Source organism: Styela clava, chromosome 8, assembly GCF_964204865.1.
Source record: "Styela clava chromosome 8, kaStyClav1.hap1.2, whole genome shotgun sequence".
NCBI classification, from domain to species: domain Eukaryota; kingdom Metazoa; phylum Chordata; class Ascidiacea; order Stolidobranchia; family Styelidae; genus Styela; species Styela clava.
Window position 1 is genome coordinate 8,711,722 of NC_135257.1, and position 21,111 is coordinate 8,732,832.

The 21,111-nt window shown below is 34.8% G+C and overlaps 1 protein-coding gene across 6 annotated transcripts; it reads left to right on the top strand.

Annotated features, from left to right (window-relative positions):
* Positions 1-2,518: 2,518 nt before the first annotated feature.
* On the top strand, positions 2,519-19,803 carry LOC120346465 (uncharacterized). Of its 6 annotated transcripts, none has more exons than XM_078115457.1 (16): positions 2,534-3,400; positions 3,605-3,742; positions 4,177-4,319; positions 5,871-6,011; positions 6,282-6,417; positions 6,761-6,861; positions 10,084-10,189; positions 10,704-10,849; positions 11,733-11,815; positions 12,192-12,284; positions 13,246-13,484; positions 14,389-14,559; positions 14,949-15,055; positions 15,179-15,298; positions 15,810-15,920; positions 16,284-19,801. In XM_078115457.1, the coding sequence occupies exons 2-16, from the start codon at positions 3,640-3,642 to the stop codon at positions 16,290-16,292; spliced, it is 1,809 nt and encodes a 602-aa protein (XP_077971583.1). In that variant the 5' UTR covers positions 2,534-3,400; positions 3,605-3,639; the 3' UTR covers positions 16,293-19,801. The 6 variants fall into 6 exon arrangements, with proteins under 6 accessions (XP_077971586.1, XP_077971585.1, XP_077971583.1 ...); XM_078115458.1 differs by having other exon boundaries at positions 2,535-3,400; positions 16,259-19,801; XM_078115456.1 differs by having other exon boundaries at positions 2,535-3,400; positions 16,138-19,800.
* The last annotated feature ends 1,308 nt before the right edge of the window (positions 19,804-21,111 follow it).

The window sequence follows — 21,111 nt, forward strand, 5'->3', positions numbered from 1 at the left end:
AAAAATGTTGCAAAATCTAAAGCTTTTATCACAACTTGATTATAGAGCAAAGGTTTTATAATTTTCAACTTAATTACGCAGGGCTTTGCGAGGAAGGGAGATATTGTTACTGCTAGAGGACGAGTGACGATTGGTCGATGTAAATGGGAAAGTAGGTATGTTACAAAATCTAAGGTTTTTATCACAACTCGATTGTAGAGCGAAGGTTTTATCATTTTCAATTTAATTACATGCCTTTGTGAAGGTAGAAGATATTGTTACTGCTGGTGACCGAGTGGCAATTGATCGATGTAAATGGACAGGTGGGTCGCTTCATTTTTTATGAACAATATTTTACTCAGAGGGAAAGGCGTATACGTAAAACATAATTTCCTAAATTGTTGGTTCGTGTTGTTTGTACAGTGTAAACATTCGAATATTGAAAGCGCTTCACTAACAACAAAATTTTACAATAAAACTTGCGCTTTTCCACGAGTTTTCCTCTTTTTATATGAACGATTGTGATCATAATTTGTTCTACATAAACACACGTATGATACCTAATATGTTCTGATTTTGTGGTTATGCCAATGTAGTTGTGTTATCTCTGTTAACTTTTTACATCACAATATTGTTGCGTATTACAATTGTAAGGTTGAAGAATAATGCTATATATATCGCTATAATCTCTATGCTACTGACCTAAAACTTGCCTTCCGTCTTAAACCACAATATTCTTACACCAAATGCTTTTTATATAGCAGGCATACGAATGCGAAATGGGATTTTGAAGAAACAAGATAGCAATGCTCAATGTGGAGACGGAGTCGGAACGAAATATTTCACCCGTATATTCTCCAAAAATCCTATCTTGGTCTCGGGATAGCTGTAGTTTGTAATTTTTTTCGATGTATCTATTCCACTGCGTGTTGGGTCGCGCCGAACTGACATTAACTACTAAAGCTGGGCATTTTTGAATACCTGCTAATTTCATCACTCAGTCAGTTCGCGCCGAGTTGTCACCCACAATAGGAATCATGTTCTATCAATAACTCAACTAGTCACTGGGAAGAAAATAGTCGTCTGTCCATCACTAATAACAGCACACTACGTCAACTGGCCACAGATCCATTCCACTGCGTGTTGGGTCGTTCCAAACGGCGCTCCAGAAGTGTGTGCACCAAAATGGCGCACTACTGACAACCCTAACCTGGTACACATACTATATTCAGGTTGTGCGCCGTCTTGGCGCACATATTTCGGGAGCACCTGCTAAACTGGCATTAAATACTAAAGCCGGGAATACCTGATAACTTAATAATCGAATCTTGATTTCTAAGAAGATATTTAAATTTCATATTTAAACATGATTGTATGCAAACTTTTATTTTAATAAGTCCTCAAGGCATATAAATTACTGAAAACATAGAATCCATCACTCAGTCAGTTCGCTAAGTCGTCACTCAATATAAGAATATTGTTTCATCAATAACTCACTGGGAAGAAAACAGCCGTGTGCCCGTCCCTCGTAACAGCGTACTTCGTCAAATAGCCACAGATATGTAAATAGCTGTTATTTTTGTGAAAAAATATGCATTTTCAAACTTTAAATTATCATTCCTATTCTGCCGGGAACAGCGAATCGAGGCGATCTCAATATTACAAATCTGGATAAAGTAATTATTCCATTTCTTCAAGGCGTGAAATATAGTAAAAAAATTATTCAACCAATTACTTTATCGATAATATCCAATTTTAGCTGCAGTTTAGAATTTTAGTATATTCGCCTAGCTATAATTTGTTTATTCCAGAATCCTTTTTCAAATTTTGGTATAAGGGGCACCATTATTGGAAACTCGCCTGGGCAGCGGAAAAGATTGGCACGTCCCTGTCTATGGCTGTCTCCATTACATCCTTTTAAGGCAGGGGTCGGCAACCTACGGCCCGTGGGCCGGATCCGTTCCGCGGAGTAATATAATCCGCAAATGGGATTCAAATGGGATTTTTTGAGGTGCAATAAATCTGTATTCTGTTCGATAGATGTATCACTGCTTGATTTTTATTATAAAAAGTATCATCTGTTCGGTTTTGAACTTTCTAAAAATATGAGAGGCCCGCCAATGACTTGCAACCCTTAATTTTGTCCCACGAGCGACAAAAGGTTGCCGGCCAATGCTTTAAGGTTATAGAATCAATTTGCGGAGATATTTCGAATGCAGTAAATTTTCACTGTTATCGAATCGAAGTGATGCTTTTTAAATTCAATCCCAAGCATAATATGGGTGTTTTACTCGTAATTTTAATTGCAGATTATGGAATTGGGGATAGCAATTTTAGTCCAGAAGTTATATTTTAATTAAAATCATGGCGGTTTTTAATATATTTCTTACAACGCTGTTAATAACATTCAGTAGTTAAAATTAAATTTTGATAGTTGTCTATTATTTTATTAAACCCTCAAATCTGTACATTCTTCTATACTTATATAGTGGTAAATTGTTAGTTACAATGTTTCTCAGATCCCTATTATTTTTTGGTGTGAGTCGTCGATATACTAGCTATACTTAAATATTACATTACATAGAATGTTTAGCATGAATGGACAAATACTCGCACAATGACGTACCATATACAACGAATTTTGTTATGGAGGCTGCCGGATAAATTTGGAAAGATTGGTTTAATTTGAAGAAACCCTTTAAAGTTTAAAGTAAAGAACACATTTTAAGGGGGATATTTGGTCAATTAACGAGTTCCAATTTCGCCCATTGTAAATGACTGGCAGCATCTAATTTCTTTCCTTCCTTTATTACTATGATTGCCAACAAAAGCATACACACATATATTACGTCTCCATGAAGGAGTGATTAATTTATGGTAACTTCCGAGTATTCATAAGTGCTAGGTAAGACGTGGACATCAATGAAATAAAAAATTACTGACAGATTACTTTCATAAAAACATCAGGCTCATATCTATATATATATACGTATGACTGACTATAACGGACAATGACAAATGTCATAGCGTATTTGCTTTATAGGCTACAGGGAAACTTTTTTTTTTCTACACAAATTCTTTGAGTGATGAAGTGTCATTGAATTTTTTTGAAAAAGCTCAATACGCGGAAGTATACTGTTTCTGAGGTATTATTGAGAGATATAATATCAAAAGAAATTCCCAGTAGGAAATTCACATTATGTAATATAAAACGTATTCAGCAATCTAAAAACATTGTTAGCAAGATGAGACGAGGCATTCAGAGTTGACTTTTCAGCAGGCCTATTGTAGATGTATGCAGATACTGGGATAAGTGATACTGCAATAAAAATAAAATGAAAATATTTTCGAGATGAATGAATGACAAATGTGTGTGTATTATGAAAGTATATGGCGCTCTTGAAAATTCATGTCTAATCAAGTAAGTAAATTTATTTACATGTAAATCCTGTGTTACAAATAGGTTAGGATTTTCATATTTGTTTCATTACATGTGGCCCGACAGGCTATTCATTCCAGACGGGCAAGCTTTAATTTCCACTTTGTAATTTATGTATATTGGAAGCCACTTCCACCTCTTTACACGTATCGAATTACCAAAATTAACGTTTTTTCTTGTATGTAGCATAATGGTTGGTGCTTTGAAATAGACGAGAACAGATGGAGTCGAAACTTTTTGTTATCGTATCAACATATTTGGTTTTATTCGTGACATCATACAGTTCTCTTTCTGCAGGACAGATTTTGGATCTCACCTATGAGAGTTAGTTTCATTATAGATTTTTTGTTACTTAATAATAAACAAATTTAAAAATGACATTTATGATTAACGAAAAAATACTTGACTTCTACGTTGAATCAATCACGTAAAATATATTTCGACTTTGTATTACTAAAAATAATGCTACGTCGCCTTGAAAAAGTGACCGATTTTTTTTTACATTCTAGAATTTCAACCCGAAAGAGGCGATATAAAAGTTTTTAAGTGCTATTTCATTGTTACAGTGCCATCGAAATCATGTTTCTTGAACCCAGACTCTAGAGTCGAAATCGTTATTTTGACTCAGTGAGATATTTAAGTATTCGATACACTTTAATTTTTTCAAAAGTTCATTATGGCGTGGAGATACAAATCTGGGGTCGTATCATCGACCACTCTCTATAGTGACCATAATATATATTAATTTGTCTTACCAGATAGGTGCATACAAAAAGGAAATGTTACTGTAGAAGCACATTATGGATGGCCAGCCGAAATATCGTGTTTTGCTCTTTTTGAATATTATTATTATTATTATGATGATTACGAACAATATAAAACAACCACAGATATCGGGACGGTGAGTTTATATGTTTCGCAAAAGTCTGTGTTAGATTTAGTTTTGTGAAACCCGGCTTATGCGAGAATATAATTTTGTGAAAACGTACTTTCAAAAAAATGAAGTTTAGCGAGAATGAAATGTGCAGAAATGTACTATTTCTGCAATGAAGTTTTGCGAGTACTGATTTACCGTAACGAACTTCTGCCAAAATATTGCTTCACAATATTTCGTGAGAATGTGGATTTAAGCAGAATGTATACTCGATATCAGTTCGAATTTTTTGACATAAAATGAACATAATGATCGTTTTGTTATTGTTATGTTATTGTTATTCTTCTTATTATTAGCCATAATTCGTTTCTCCTTCTTGTTGTAAAAAAGTCACCTTTTTCATTAACTACTGAACCAAATGATTCGACATTTTCAGCAGATAACTGGTTTTCAGTGAATTGTATTTCTTGCTAGAATGCTATTACTTTTATTTATTCCAGTAGTTTCTGTGAGCTCTATGGGATTAGTTTTTTTTTGCGCGCGCGCCATGGCGTCATCAGAATTAAAAATTGATTACCTTGTGGAAGTTCTGTGTTCTCTTTTGTTGCTCTCTGGTGGTCGGGCGAAGTCGTGAAGACTGCAGTAACGGTAGTCTTATATGGGTTGAATGTCTCTATCTGCGTGTTCTTTCTCCATCACTATTTACCGTATTTCAGCAAATTAACCTCACTGACTCATTCAGATGTAAAAAAGAAACACAGTGGATTGTAATGCAAAATGTTCATATATATATATATATATTGCAGAGTTGTACAATCGAAATGAAATGATCCAAATAAAGATATATTAAAATATACACTCAAACCTTAATACAAGTTATACAGTTCAAATCCAAATCAGTATTCACACACGGAACATGGAAAACACCCCTATTCTCAACTTACGAACGGAGGCCGGAAACACGTCATTTATCGCCCGGTACACAGAGGAAACACAATAGAAAAAAACAGGCCACAATAACCTAGTTTCATTGAATTCAACACGCTAATAACACAAAGGGGTTCAATAACTTGACAAATCTATAGTAACAATCCTCATTCGCTATACAGTCTACTGTGACAAATTGTATTCAATTCTTGCGCACACTGCTACTACTACATTAGCAAGTGTATTTCTCGCAAAGTTTATTCCCGCAAGGATACATTTTTGCGAATGTCGATTATCGTAAAATTTGTCCGAAGGGAAGTTCATATTTGAACTAAATAAAAAAAAAATATCCGCGTATTTTATCCCACGTAAGGGCATCCTCGCACAATGTTTCTCGCAAGTTGAGTGCTCTCCTGTGAAATACCTTTCCTACATTGATCTTGTAGCCTTTCCGCTCAAAAAGATTTTGAACTCTTCAATAAAAATCTATTCGTTTTGTAGTTTTTATAGTTTAATTTTCAATTTTCAGTTCTACTTCAAGTACAAGTCTTATTTTTTAATCATATACAAATAATCCGTTATGGCCAGTCAACAGATTTTTAGTAATTCGGTGGTCCAATGTTCCAATTATATGACATTTTTTTATTACAGTGCATCGTTATGACGGTTCCTTCTGGTAACATTGTCTACAACCAATCCGTTTCCAATGATTATGATGTGATGAGCAACACTGCTTATTTCATCCAGGACACCGCGAGAGATACTCATTCAGAATACCTTGTACAATACGTGGTAAATACACTTTTCAATCATACAATCAAATTTCTATTTTAATTGTGGGAAATAATATCAAACATAAAATAAATGAATTAAAAACGATTTCTTGTCTTCCAATTACCAAAACATCTTTCATTTTTCTATTTCTGTCACAACTTCGCGTTGTGTAGCATAAATCAAGTCATACCCATACAGTAACTTAACATCGAGCAATTGGCAAACGTTGACAAAAGTTCTCATCCACAATGCATCGGTGAATAAATACCATGTATATTTTATATTCAGACTAGAGAACACTGTTCGTATCAGTTTATAAAGCTTCATAAAACTCATGTTACGAATCCGAGATGTGGCGACACGACAGAAGAAATTAATTCAATTGAGACAAAATTTGGAGCTCCACGAAGCATGTTTTGTGAAAGTAAGAATGAGTGCCAATTCCAAAGTATCAAAACTACCATTGGAAGACAACAAATTTGATATTGAATCAGCATGCAGCGTTGGTTAAATTCGAGCCGTTGATCCCAGTAGCCTGAAATAGAATGCAAAAAAAAAATGCACATTGCGCAGATTTGTTCACTCTGGTCTACATAGAAAACTTGTTGAAATTCACCATCAATTCAATACTAAGTATCATCCTAGCGTTTCAGTCTTTCATCCTATTTGCCTCCAAAACTACAAAAAAATAATGAAAAACAACTGTATGAATGAACTTCATTTTTTATTGATGATTTGATTTTTACTTTTAATATAATTTTGCAAAGGCGACTATGACACAGCGCTTTTGACACGGCTGAGAGAAGGAGGAGAATTGTTTTACAAATGGAAGCATAATTGTCGTAATACTTCAAAAGACGACAAACAGGTAACAAGCAATTTTATACAAATTGCATTCTGTGGCATATTTTTCATAATACTAATGGGTTGATCATCAAACGAACACGGCAAAGGAATATTAAGTAGATGACATTTACCTAGAACAGCGTTTCCCAACCTTTTTTGGTATTCAACCTATGACAACGAAGAGAATTTAAAATGTCTTCATAATTTAATTCAATTGTCTTCATGGTAACTCGCGATTGCGTCGACTTACGACAAGATGAAAGCATTATTTCTTTAAAATGTCCTGGCAATCTGCGAACATACTAATGTGAGAATATATTGACCGATTATATTTATAGTTTGATACATATTTTTTGTGATCTTGCGAGTTTGTTACAGCCGTTACAAAAATCCTACTATCTGCTATAAATTTCCAGAAAGTACAACTTGATTTAGTACTTAAAATTATATTTAAAGTATATTAGTAAATCAAATAGATATTCATCGCCTTGCTTCATTATTAATTTATTTGTGATCATTTTAATCTGCGGGTATGTTGACGAAATAAAAGCAATACTACTACTAGAAAATATCATGACAATCCTTGGACACAAAAATGCGTGGTAAAATGCCCGATTTATATTTTGTTTGAATTCGTATTTTTGTGAGCAGTTCGTACAACATTTACGGCGCTCCAGTACTGTACGTACTAATATGGAGGCAGTAAAGCAAAGTATCCAAAAGGGAAGATGTCCTGGTACATACACTACGGTAGCACCCGAAATTTTGCGATTTCCAATGTCTAAAAAAGCGTTTATAATCGGTCGTGGATCATCATAAAACAAAACTGATGGTGTTCTCCGTTTTATTTTTAGTATTTTGTATTGTCGCTTCTCAATTTAGAAAATTTGGGTTTGCCACCATTGGCACCTACCAGAAAAAAATCGACGCATGCGAAATCCGCAAGTGAGTTGTGAAATCCAATCGTTTGATTAAGCGACGCGCAAGTGACCTGTCGGCTGTCGCTCCACCTCAAATTTTCGAATAGTAAATTGCTCTTCTAATAGTTGAATATTCGAATATATGGCCACTATGGCCAGCCTACTCAGTAACCAGTAATTATTGGGTCGATTAATGGTATGTGAATAAACTTACTTTTTATGTTTTATCCAAATTCTAACGTAAATCGTAACTTGGCTGATATTGAGTTTCTCAAAAACGTTTGCGACCCGCAGTGAATTCCTGGCTCGTTGCGGACTCAATAAAACGCTCCGCGGACTCATTTGAGACCGCGGACTCGGGTTGGGGAACACTGACCTAGAAAACAAGGACCGAGAATTGTGCCATTATGGCTAAGTGAAACTTATTGAGCCATTTACGCACTTCAAGCATCTCTGAACTTTGTTTGCCTGTCCAATCGGGGAATCGGTTATCGATTAATCGGTTAAAGTTATCCGGTGGGTTCGATTAGAAATGTTGCTGTAGCATTTATGTTCATATATCTTCATGTATATACTCTATTGCAGTAGTCGGCAAACTTTATGTACTTATATACACAAATATACACATTTCCGGTAGCGTCCGGGCCGCATTATTTTCGCCTACGAACAATCGCCATATTAAACTTCAAATTAGGGCGCACTTTCACTGTCCTTTGCTCTGTTGAAGCCTGCCACAATGAGACGTGTATGTGGCCTTTTTGAATATATTATCAAACAATAAATACATTGTTTTTATTTACTTACCAATAATGTGAATGATGATGTTGTTTCTGTGTCATTGCTAAAGTGTTAAAATCAAATGGCTCCATGGTGCATCGTTCAAATGACGATCTGATCAGCGAGTACGAAATTTATTCTCTGCGTAATACATTTTAGATAAAGCTACTCACAGCAATATAGCCTTTCGAACGTGCACATCAAACGTTCTGCATTGATGCACATATGAGCAGAGGCACAGCCCCGGGGCGAATTTCGTATTCGCACGTTTTGCAATGGCGATTAACTTTAAATCTCGTAATAACTGCGATGCCGACTGTGCATATCAAGTAAACTGGATTAGGAAAGCGCAAAAAAGAAAAAATATTTTTCCGTTAAAGCACTTCATTTTTGAATTACAAAAATTACAACCAACAATGGTAAACGACATAGAACTGACGCCATTTATTACAAAACAAGCGCAGTACAGCAGCATTTGTCACCACATAAATCTGGGTGAAGGCAATAATAAATTTGGGATCAATTTTTGTTTTATGCATTAAAGGTCGGGTCGTTCGAGGGCCGCAAAAAATAGTTCGCGGGACGCATTTGACCCGCGGGCCGCAGTTTGCCGACTTCTGGTCTATTAAATGCCATAAGTGGTTCAGCTGCCAAAGCCATACTCACGTATAACAAGAGTGTTCTAAAAACTTAATTTCCGACCTTAGAAATTTAATTAGATATTGAACCTTGGGCAGTGGCGTAGCAATTTGCTTCAAAAATCAGTAGCTTACCCGTGATAATTGTCGTGTAAGTTTTAGAAGAAAATTCATTTGCGCCGGCGCCATCACTTTTGGAGATTGAACACGCATCTGGTTTTCTACCGATACCACCGGTGCTAGGCTTAATTCCTCCTCAGTTACGTTCGGTCTTCCCAAGTCTAATTGTTTCAATTTTGGTTTAAATATTTCGTTTATTTTGGTTACTTTAATTTTTTTCATACGTTCAATCTCTTCTGCGCTTTATTCTTCGTTTTTGTGCGCCACTAAGAGGTTTTGATTTCGACATCAATCTGACAGCCTTCGTAATTGTGCCGGTGGCCGGTGCGATCAAACCACACGACGCCGAAAATCGACGATTCCGGCATTGTTACGTAACAAAACGATTTGAGCAAAACTAACATCGACATTATAAGATGTGCATTACTGCTTTTGCAATGCAACCCCCCCCCCCCCCCCCCCCCCGGGTGGATGCTACGCCACTGACCTTGGGTGTCGCTGCTCGATAACCAATCCTGGTTTCCCGCGACTTCCCTTCCCCAGTAAAAATGTGTGTTTAGCTTTATATTTAGTCAATTTTGTATGTTATTTTTTACTGGATGAAAAAAATAAACTTGACAATGACCATCAACCATCGACCATCGGATTAGGTTACAGAGTGAGTCTTGTACGACCAAGAATGCATAATGCTTTAGCTACAGTTTTGGGACCCAACAGTGTATTTTTGTGGCAAACTAAGTTTCAAGTATTTTAGCATGACAGTTTTTTTCTTGATTTTTTATGTTTTAGCTCACAATCAACAATTTTTCGCATAACGATACAGGCACATATACGTGTCTTGCTGTTTACAAGGGGAAAGAACTATTTGTGATGAAATATAATATCTGTGGAATATGTAAGTCTAGGTTTGCTGTTGATAGAACGATAACATTGTTGATAGGAGATAACAGTGAAAATATTATATCTCTGTCTAAAAATTTATCGAAAAGTGACGTCTTTGGGATGTGTCGTATTTTCCTAATATTTTGCAATTTTAAACTAAATTTTGACAAAATAGGGTACAACATTCATTAGGATGTGTGGGGTGGTGTTTTAATTCGAATCGGGAGGGAATGTAAAAACAGAAACAAAAATATCGTTTTGTTGGATTCAAAGTTTGACTTGTCAAAGTTGGAAGTATAGGATTCGACATTTTCGATTCAATTGGTTGCTAAAGGAGGCCTTAGTAGAAAATAGATATTAAATTAAAACAAAATGTTTGTCAATTTCAATTTGAGCGTGGGACAAATTTTTTTTTCTACTTACAATTTAATATAGTTTTCAAATTCAATTTTTTGAAAAGTTATCAAAAAGCGTCAACATTGCTCATAATGATGCTATTTATTTAAAAATATATATATACTCTTCAGTTGCCAATACTGCAGAACAAAGTATGTCAGTACATTGTCCAGAAACTGTGTTTGTGAAAATTGGACAAAAAGCAAAAATTATTTGTCATGCGGATTTAGGAATTGGTAAAGCAAGTAACCTTCTTGTTTCTTCAAAATGGATCAAGGTGAGAAATTTAACGCGAAAACCCGGTGTCACAAAAATATCGTGTCCCACCTGTTTCCCTCTTTTAGCGCATTTGTCTCACTTTACTACACATATATATCAAACTTTGCTACACTTGTCCCACACTTATTCCACGCTTGTCCTCCTTTTTAGCGCACTTGTCCCATTTTTTCACACATGTCCCACTGATCTAAGTTATGGTGGATTTTATTGTGGGGCAAATGAATGAAATAAGCGTATAAAATTGAATTCGTACTACTTCTGGTTTAAGACAAAGATATAATACTATAGCAGAATGTTAAAGTATTCACATGGAGTGAGATTACACAACAGTCAGTGAAATATCATTTCTAAGATTCGTGGCCTACATGGATTTTTAACGTATGTCATTGATACTGGAGAAATTGTAAAAGCAATATGTACCGAGCTATATATATACTACTATAGATTCATAGATGAGATACACTATATCACAGTTGTAACTGCTCACTTTAGTTGCACATACGTTAAACTTGCACATATATGGGGATCTTTTTATTTCTATTCACAACCCGATGACGTGTGTCTGTATATGCATTCGAAACATTGACAAAACTTTCTTTTGTTGCTTACCAGCTGTATATATGTTCCACTATAGTGGCTGGTATCAACTATTGAGGCAACAAATGAATAATTGCATAAGGTTGTGTGATGTAAAATGTGTACCAACGTGTTTTGGTTGAATCAATGGATTGTATTCCACGCGGGGTACTCTGACGTAATTCACAGTTCATACACATATATCCAGAACAAAAAATGATTTGATGTTATATTTCAATTGAATTTAAACCAAACTATATAAGATATCCACCAAATACAACCAACTAAAACTAAGTTTGTTCTAGGCGAGAGATTCATTTATATGTGAAAATTTAAATGACGGAATGATAAGCAACTCAACTATAGGACCAAGAATAACATGCCTAACGTGAGTTTTATGCTGAACTAGCTACGTTTTGAGTCTAGTTTTACGTGGTTATTTATTTGTGCATATCTTAGAATTTTTAATTAAAGAGAGTGAAAGATATCGGCAGTGCATACTCTATATATGTATAATAAAGTAGTAATACCCAAAAGTGAAAGGGCTTTATTTTGCACCAAATGTGCCCGAATAGAACCTTGGAAGAGCGCTTCAACGTCGATAAATCTATCAAAGTGCTAGATGCAGCAGATTTTGCTCACTTCTAGGGCGTTGTTCACTCAACTTGAACATAACCGAACTTCCCGTTGCCTTGGCAACTGTAGTAAGCAATTATTGATTTAAAGTGGCCACGCAAAAAAAATCATCTATAATTTACTTTCAGAGAGTCCAACGCTGCGAAACAATGTTACAGTTTACCTACTCCTTTGCCCGAGAAACCACCACACGACATATTCAAGGTCATATTGAGGATAAGGTATAAATGAAATTACTATTTTATAATGCTGGTAAGCAATGTCAACTCCCTGTTGTCAAAAACCAATACCAGCAATGAAAGGGGGATTTTCAAACTCTAAAATTGATAGAGGCCAGTATGAATTTTACTTGCTCAAAATTTGGATTTAGTTGGTTGATACTTTTATCTTTGTTACAATTCATTGTTGGTAACCTTACACGATATTCGCTTAGAAAGTGATGTATCTATCCACTGGGGCACTGGTCGGCAACCTTTAGCATTGAAAGAACCATTTGGCATATTTTCAATCAAACGACCGTCTTGCGACCCATTTTTACCGCTTGCGATTTATACTTCGGGGACCGCTGTGATGTGTAATTAGAGAAGAGTATTTGGCTGTATGCTTCCCAATCCCCACGGATTATAACAAAAAACGACGCTCCCGTAGTATGAGAACCATGATGGCGGACACCGGAACGTAGTATGTGTACCAGGTTAGAGTTAGCACATAATTTTATTCCAATTTTTCGTATTTTAGTTCTATCACGAGTTCGGAGACTAGCCAAGTGACTCCCGTTGTATTTTTACCTGAAATTATGGTCTAACCCTAACCTGGTACACATACTACGTTCCAGTGTCCGCCATCTTGGTTCACTTACTACATGAGCACCCAAAAAATGCTGTACGCACTTTGATTCATGGGAGCCAGGGCTCCGAGAACACCGAGCCGCATGAGGTTGACTAGGGGTTAAAACTGATTTGTGTAAATTAGAAATACTCCGCCCGTGTTCACATATATTATTACATATATATTCACGTTTGTTTAAATCATCACGCGAAAGTTATCAAACGGTTGTTCATATATGTCTTACCCATTAAATTGAGTATTTTATCACTCGTCTGTTGTCATCGTTCACTTATCCCAAAAATACGATAAGAAAACCGTCTATACAATTTTTCATATAATGGTATTTTGTTATAGAAATGTTACTCTCAACGATCTGGGATCCTTTAAACTGAGGTTCATCTACTCCTCTAATGAGGAATTCGCAAATATAAAGTTGGTTGCAAGCATGACCGATGTTTTAATAGCCACAAGAACTGCTGTTATTGTTGTAACAATACTGATATTTTCAATATTAGCTTTATTGCTGCTGTTACTATGGAAAAAGCACCTTTTTCGGTGGCTCCGGAAGAAATATTTTGGACCGTACGAAACAGGTTTATTTACAATCATTTTCAAACTGTTATTAGAAGTTCTTATCTTCAAGAGTGTTTTCTTATTTATTGATTGCTTTTACATTAGTAATCGGAATCGCACAACAGTAAAGACTTTATCATCTGAAACTGGTGTTAGTTTCTTATTTTATTTTCCCACTCTATCTATTTTAACTATTTTTATTGAAATCGAAATATAATAAATACGTTTATCTAGATATCAGCTGGAACGATATAATCCGGCGCAGGCCACAAATAAACTGACTACTTTATTTTTCACTAATACCTACCTGTGCGAAACTATGACTTTCTATATTCAAATACATTGAAGTAAAATCAGTAGATGATTAATTCGAACATTGTTTCAGCATGTTGTTCCATTTTTTGGGAATATTCCAAATCAATTTACTTGCATATTATATTATTATATTATCAATCTATTATGCATATACAACATCACTATTATATGTAACAGTTGATCTGATCAATTTAGCTTCCGATTGATAAATTGATAATCTTCTGACAAATTAAATTATACCGACCTGGTAACAGCTCATGTACAAGTCAAATTCGTTTCTGAAACAGTTTTGATTGAAGCGGGAAATAAGATGTCTAAAAATTTAGTGATTGAGATTTGTTGAGATGCATTTTTAAAAGGAAAAATCCTGTTTGCAGTCGTTGGTTAGATTGGCGAAAACATATCATTACGATTAGAAAATACACTTGCAGTAATATATTCAACCAAGTAACAATTATGGTAATAGCTGTGCCCATAAAATAATCTTTTTCAAGTCCTACATTTAAATTGAGTGTTTGAATGGCTATCCTGATATATTTGCATCAAACTTAGGTTACTTTTGGTATATTAAAAATAATAGCTTGCATATTTCATTGTTTTTCACTTTAGATGTTCACCCCTACACCGCATACCTTGCTTATTATTATGACAACGATCCGGAGAAAATGTCCGAAATGTCAAAAATGAAAGTGGAAACATTGGTTTTAAACATTGAACGCTTTATCAGTCGTTTACATGGATCAACATACAATGATCAAAAACAGTCAGACTTGGACCGACGTAAAATATTCCAATAAATATGCTTGATACTATGCTTTAATAATGCTGGCTTGATATACTAGGCGAACTAATTACACTCCGGGTAAAGTTGCGGACACGGTGATTCCACAAAATATTTCTTACAATAATCGTCAACCTAGTAAGGCTTAATGCAGATATAATTATAAGCCTTCCGGCTGCAAAAAAGTTTTGAGGTGGCAACGTCGACTCCGAGAGTTAAATTTTTAAATCCGCCTTCAGACTACAAGAAGTTTAGACGCCGGCTGCGACAATTGAAAATCGGCACACTCCACTGTATATGCTAACGATTAGTAACTTAACTTGAAGGCCCTGATGCCAAAATTTGTATATATTTCAATCGTAATATTGATGTTGCATACAAATTTTAGGAGAAACTGTAGAACTTCTGCAAAAATTATCAGAATGCCATCGGATCATTATATTGCTATCACCGGAATACATTCATGATTATTGGAGTTTACACACAACACATCAGGTACAAGATCTTGCGAGATTGAATAAAAAAAATACACTTTTTTCAAAATAATAATGATCATGATGAACGTCCATTGTCAAGGAAATTTTAGTAAAAATTCGTCATTTTATTTTTGGTTTTCAGGCTCTTCAAGAAGTTTTGGATACCGAAAGAAAGTTGATATTTATAACGATGCCTGGCGCAAAGAAAGCGGTCTCTCTTTCAGATGATAAAACGAAATATTTATTGCAATATGCAATGAAAGTAAGCTATTGTAACTAAACGAAGGTTATCACCAGTGTCGCTTACTTAATAGGAAATTAACCTGGGGAAAGTTATAAATATCATCGTTAACTCTGTTGTTATATTTATGTCTCACTGTTTTTTTTTTACACCTTCTCGAAAAATTGACTCATTGAAAAAACCACGTCGTGGTGTAATTAAAAAAAAAATATGTGGTATAACAACGAGCACGAAAAGCCTTGATGATTTAGGCAGAAATGAAAGTGAGAATTTTTAGAGGATGATACAATCTTTACCATCCGATATTTTGAAAGCGGTTGGTCCAGTAGCTAAAAAAAAAGCATTCGTTTTTCAAATGAGTACTGAATTTGACGCCATTAGTACATACACGATCCGTTGACACCCGACGTGGCATTGTAGGTACACAATGAAAACAAAAAACGAGCTTTCTTACAGTGTATTTGTTTTCTCTGTTATTATGGTAGCCTTGAGACAGATATATTATTAAAATTATCTCAATAATTTCAATCAGCGAAACACAACTGTGCATTGGTCTGGAACAGTACCATTTTCCAGTACATTCAAGTACAGAATTGGGTACGCACTACCAAAATTGCTTCCAAGATGCAATCAGCAGGTTCAAGTGAGTGTTTTTTCTTGATCTGTTAGTGGTCACATAAGACTAACTTTTTGCGATCTTCTTACTTTTCTGAACAAGACTTTGTTAAGAGCAAATACAGCTAAAAAAGTAGTGTTAAGGGCTATCTTCAAAATAATTAGATTCAGAAGAATGTATACCGAATACATTTGCACCATGCGGAATTATATCTTTTATATCTCGTATCTTTTTATAATTTTAGAATCAAGTTTGATTGCGAGATGGGGTTACTTACACTGAAAACGTATGAAAACGTTTATTAATGAAACCTGCGAAATTTTATTTGATGAATATAGTTTTTATTTTTGTAACTTTTTCTTCAGTAATTAAAAAACTCGGTCGTTACAGATTTTGTAATGATCCTGCTCCAGGCGCAATATTTCCACCGCAAGGTTTGCTGAATGCCGCGATTTAAGTGAAAAAAACGTACCATTCAAACCTCTTAATTTTGCCAACGACGAGAACTTTCATCAATATTAGAAGCGCAAGTCATACTGTGTAGTATAAAACAGATTGAAATTGATTTTTATTTTCGATTGCGCCCATGATTTTCCAAGGTATATATATATATATGTATATATAAATCGGTATCAAAGAGGCTATTGCTCAAATATATGGACGAAAGCCAAAACGAAATAGCATTAAATCTCTTACTATATCGGCAGTCGCATTTTTCAAATTTTGGAAAGAAAAATAAATTCCATAGAGCCCGTAAAAGTTTTTGAAATTAATTAAAGTAACAACAGTTTTTAACGACTAAAAAATTCAAAGCAATTGAACCTGTAGTTGGAGAAAGGCGACAAAAAGTAAAATGATATTAACAATAGCATAACAATAACATGATAACGAATGGATCTATAGGTTCATTTCGTGTCCAATAAAGTGAAGTTTCAAAATTGAAATTAAAAACGACTCAAAATCAAGGTGTTGACGCAAAGAGTTTCTTATGGCTTGTTATGGGTAAATACAATTTGGTCCCTCGGGCGTAGAAGTTTTGCAATATACTTGGATTCTTTATTTAATTTTTGATGAATATTGTTTCATGAATTTTGAAACGAAGAAAGTAAGTTTTTTTTTCCAAAACTTTTAAAAGTAATTTACTTTTTACAATGATGAAATGTAATTTTCTGTAAGATGAATGGGGTGTAAAAACTAAGATATTTATGTGCTGATAGTTGATGGGAAAGTCAAAATTTTACAATTTTTCATTGTCATTTTCATACAATTTTTAATTTTGTTGCAATAAAAATCTGCTAGGTATCAAAAATTACACTGTTTTTTCATCGATACTCAATCTATTATCAATTCAATAGTGTTTTTGTAACTGTTGGCAACCCGGCGTTTGACATTTATCCGTGTAAGTTCAATACACCAAAATGTTCATTATCATTATTAAATTGTTCTTAAAATTGTTGCAGTGGGATTTCTTAGAATTTGTGTGGTATTGTTTTTTTTTTTTTTTTTTTTATTTGTATATATATAATTGTGTTCTTGTGATGTACTATACTTTGAATATACCGAAAACTTGAAATTGTTTCTATGTTATTCAATGAATATAAGAGCTTGCTTGAAAGTCGAATCTTTTACACAGAATACGCAGTGAGATCAAGGTCGGATTAATTGATTATTTGTCATCTTTCCAAAGTATGCTGTATCAATGTAAATGGCGCGTTTTATTCATTTTTATTTTCCATTTTTTTTATACATCAGAATCATTATGCAGACAACTCGGCCTTTCTATACAAATATTTTATACTAATACATACAGCTCCTTTTCGTATAGAAAACAACTCTCTTGTGATTTGTACATGTAGTATACATGTACCCACTTGCATTTTAAAATTGTGATTTTATACATATTACGTAAGTCAGTTAAATTGAAAATATGTTTTAACCGTCCAAACCAAAATTTTTAAACTAAAAAGAAGCCATCCTTCTGTAATTCTACTTTACAACTTTTAACCTTTTCTATAACCTCTTCTTTATTTCAATGTCTCGTCTCATTGTAGATCATATACATGTAAATATTTTTTTGACCTATATCATTAATTTTAGCATTGTGTATTGTATTTTTCTATATATTTCCACTTTATTAGAGGGTGCCAAATCTTTAAACTTCCAGTTAGTAAGATGGGGAGATAATATAGCAACTAACTCCCAAATGTACCCCATTTCATGTTTAAATCATCAAAACAAAGTTAATTTTTCTCAAAATTCGAACAAAGACTTTCGTAGGAATTAAATTACACCAGTTTTAAGAACATAACATGTTCCACCCAGTCATTATCAAATTAAAATTTATATTCTCAAGACCTTTGACACTGATTGAAATAATTATATCTAGGTTCCCATCCGTACGATGTACATAATTACCCTTATGGAGATAATAGGAGTTTCTGTTTATAACGTGAATCACGAGCTCACGTTTACAGTATTTAATTAGATGTATGATCGACGTATAAATACGACTCCGATATCTTTCGAAGGGAGACGATGTAAACCATTCAAAGCTAGTGTGGATAAATGTTTTAAGATTTGTATTCTGTGTGTTGTGGAAATTACAAATAAAAACATATAGAGATTTTTAACGCATCTTCATTCACGTGGGCATTGAAGTTGAGGGGTGAACTGGCGACTGGCAGTTCTGAGACGGTCTACGAAATAGCAATATACGGTGACATAACTTCCATTTACCAATCATATAAGCAACAATGGTACATCATATTCGGCACATAATTTTAGTAAATTGGATCGTTGATTGTTGAAACGTCTGCAGAACAGAATTAAATGAGCAACGGTTTCTTTCACGTGACAAAAAGATCATAGTCCGTCTTGATGACATCCCAGTTTTTGTAAATGGCTATTTAATCGACAATGTCCCGTCTGTAAACGAAAGAGCATTATTTCGTACTTCCCGTGTAAGTTTGAATATTGAATTATGGGTAGTTCTGGGTGAAACATCTTAAAATGGTTTGTATCTTCACTTTGTATATATTCGGTATCCCATTTGCGATGACAAACATCAGACAACAAAGATTTAGCTTCATTTTCTTCAATGTCCATACGAGCAGCAGAGTTTGGAGAAATGGTAGCTCGCTTTGCTAGTAAATCAACACGTTCGTTTCCCGGAATGTCCTTATGCCCGGGGATCCATAAAAAGGTGACTCGTTTTCCCATAGCGATAGTTTGGACATATGAAGATTTGATGCCAACGACGAATTCATTGGAGGAATCCGTGCAGGCTTCAATAGATTGTAATGCACTTTGGCAATCTGATAAAATAACGGTTTCGTATGCATTGCATTGATCGTTGACCCATTTCAGCGATTGTAGGATTGCATTTAGTTCTGCATTATATGAAGAGCTCAGTTGAGGTAAGGGGTAGCTGTGTTCGACTGATATCGATGGTACGAAAAAAGCGGATCCACAGCCATTTTCATTTTTTGATCCGTCTGTGAAAATTAATAAATAGTTTGGATAGTAATGTTCGAGATGTTCCGTCAAAGTCAAACGTACTACATCGGGAGAAACATCTTAGTTCAGAGTTTCAGCTAGGGTAAGATCAACATACGGGCAATCATAGTTCCAGTATGGTAACGATGATGTTATTCTTGGTTTTATTTTAAATTGTTGGAATATTAAGGATTTCGTGAGCATATTGAATGACTTAAATGTGACGGAGTCTGGATATATCTCTTGCCACGAGTCTTTGATTATGGAATGAGCAGGATGATCAATTATGCTGTATGATAATAGATGACATCTATAAGTTAGGCATTTCAGAATATGTCGGACGTGTAGTGGCATTTCTTCAGATGCCGCTTGCAATGATTTGATGCTGGAACTTGACATTGAGCCACAACATATCCTTAGACATGAGTTTTGAATTTTCATGATTGGATCGAGCCATGTTCGTGGGGCAAAAAATATGCTTCAAATTCGTATTCAATGAACGAATGAATCAATGAACGAATGAGTGTCCTATATAGTATGAGTAATGGACCTTTGGCAGATCCCCAAGTAGTTCCTGAAAGTAAACGTAGTAAATTTATTCTTTTGATACACTTTGTCTGAATATATTCAATATGCTTTTTATAATTAAGAAGTGGGTCCAATATAACACCTAGATATTTGTAATGCATTGACCTTGTTAGTGAGTCCGTACCAATATTTAGACTTAGATGAGGTATTTTTCGTTTTCGTGTAAAAAGAATAAATGTAGATTTAGATTTAGATATTCGGAAACCCCAGAGTCTGTACCATTTGTGGATTGTATTCAATGACGATTGTATTCTGGGTACAATACATTCAATATTCAAGTCGGTTTCCCAAAATGCAACATCGTCAGCTAAAATACCCATTTCCGAGGTTATTCCTTTTGATATGTCATTAATCATGATAGTAAAGAGCAATGGGGTTATTACACTACCCTGTACTATGCCATTATCAATTGTTTTGACCGCTGATAAAGTATTTCCTACTCTAACTTGGAAAGTTCTTCTACTCAAAAAAGAGCCAATCCACTTATACATAGAACCTCTTATACATATGACACGGATCTTATAAAGAAGTCCATCTCTCCAAACCATATCATAGGCTTTCTCCATGTCAATGAAAACCGCAATTACGGAACGCTTGTTCGGCAACGACTTATATACTTCATCGTGCAATCGGAGAATATGGTCAATCGTACGCCTTCCGCGGCGAAAACCAGACTGCATTTGTGAAAGTAATTTTTTTGATTCCAGATACCATCTTAACCTGTTTGTAACCATGCGCTCCCTTGTTTTACAGATATTCCTTGTTAAAGAAATAGGTCGGCAAGGGATCTGTTGCTGGCTTATTAGATTTAAGGATAGGAGTGACTATAGAATGTCTCCAGGTAAATGGGATATCGCCCGACGACCATAATCAGTGCTCACCTGACGGCGTCAACTTTGAAAAGACCGCCTGAGAGCAGACATATTTTGATGTGGCAAGAAAAAAAATGTGATTATAATAAAGAAACAAAGAGGGTGGAGTAGACCGGAAAATGAGGATGCTTTTTCATTCGTTGTTAGGAATCACATGTCTAGGCGACGTAAGAAAATAGCGAAACAACACAAAAATGATGGAACATGCTGTTGTCGCATTAACCTTTTACCACTACAGCCATATAATAATCTAGATAAATTTA

Bases quoted from the DNA above. Each gene is read 5' to 3' on its own strand.
- LOC120346465 (XM_078115455.1), top strand. From the start codon at position 3,640: ATGGAGTCGAAACTTTTTGTTATCGTATCAACATATTTGGTTTTATTC. The intron at 6,862-10,083 runs GTAACAAGCAAT...TTTATGTTTTAG, and splicing joins CTTCAAAAGACGACAAACAG to CTCACAATCAACAATTTTTC. The intron at 10,190-10,703 runs GTAAGTCTAGGT...TATACTCTTCAG, and splicing joins ATATAATATCTGTGGAATAT to TTGCCAATACTGCAGAACAA.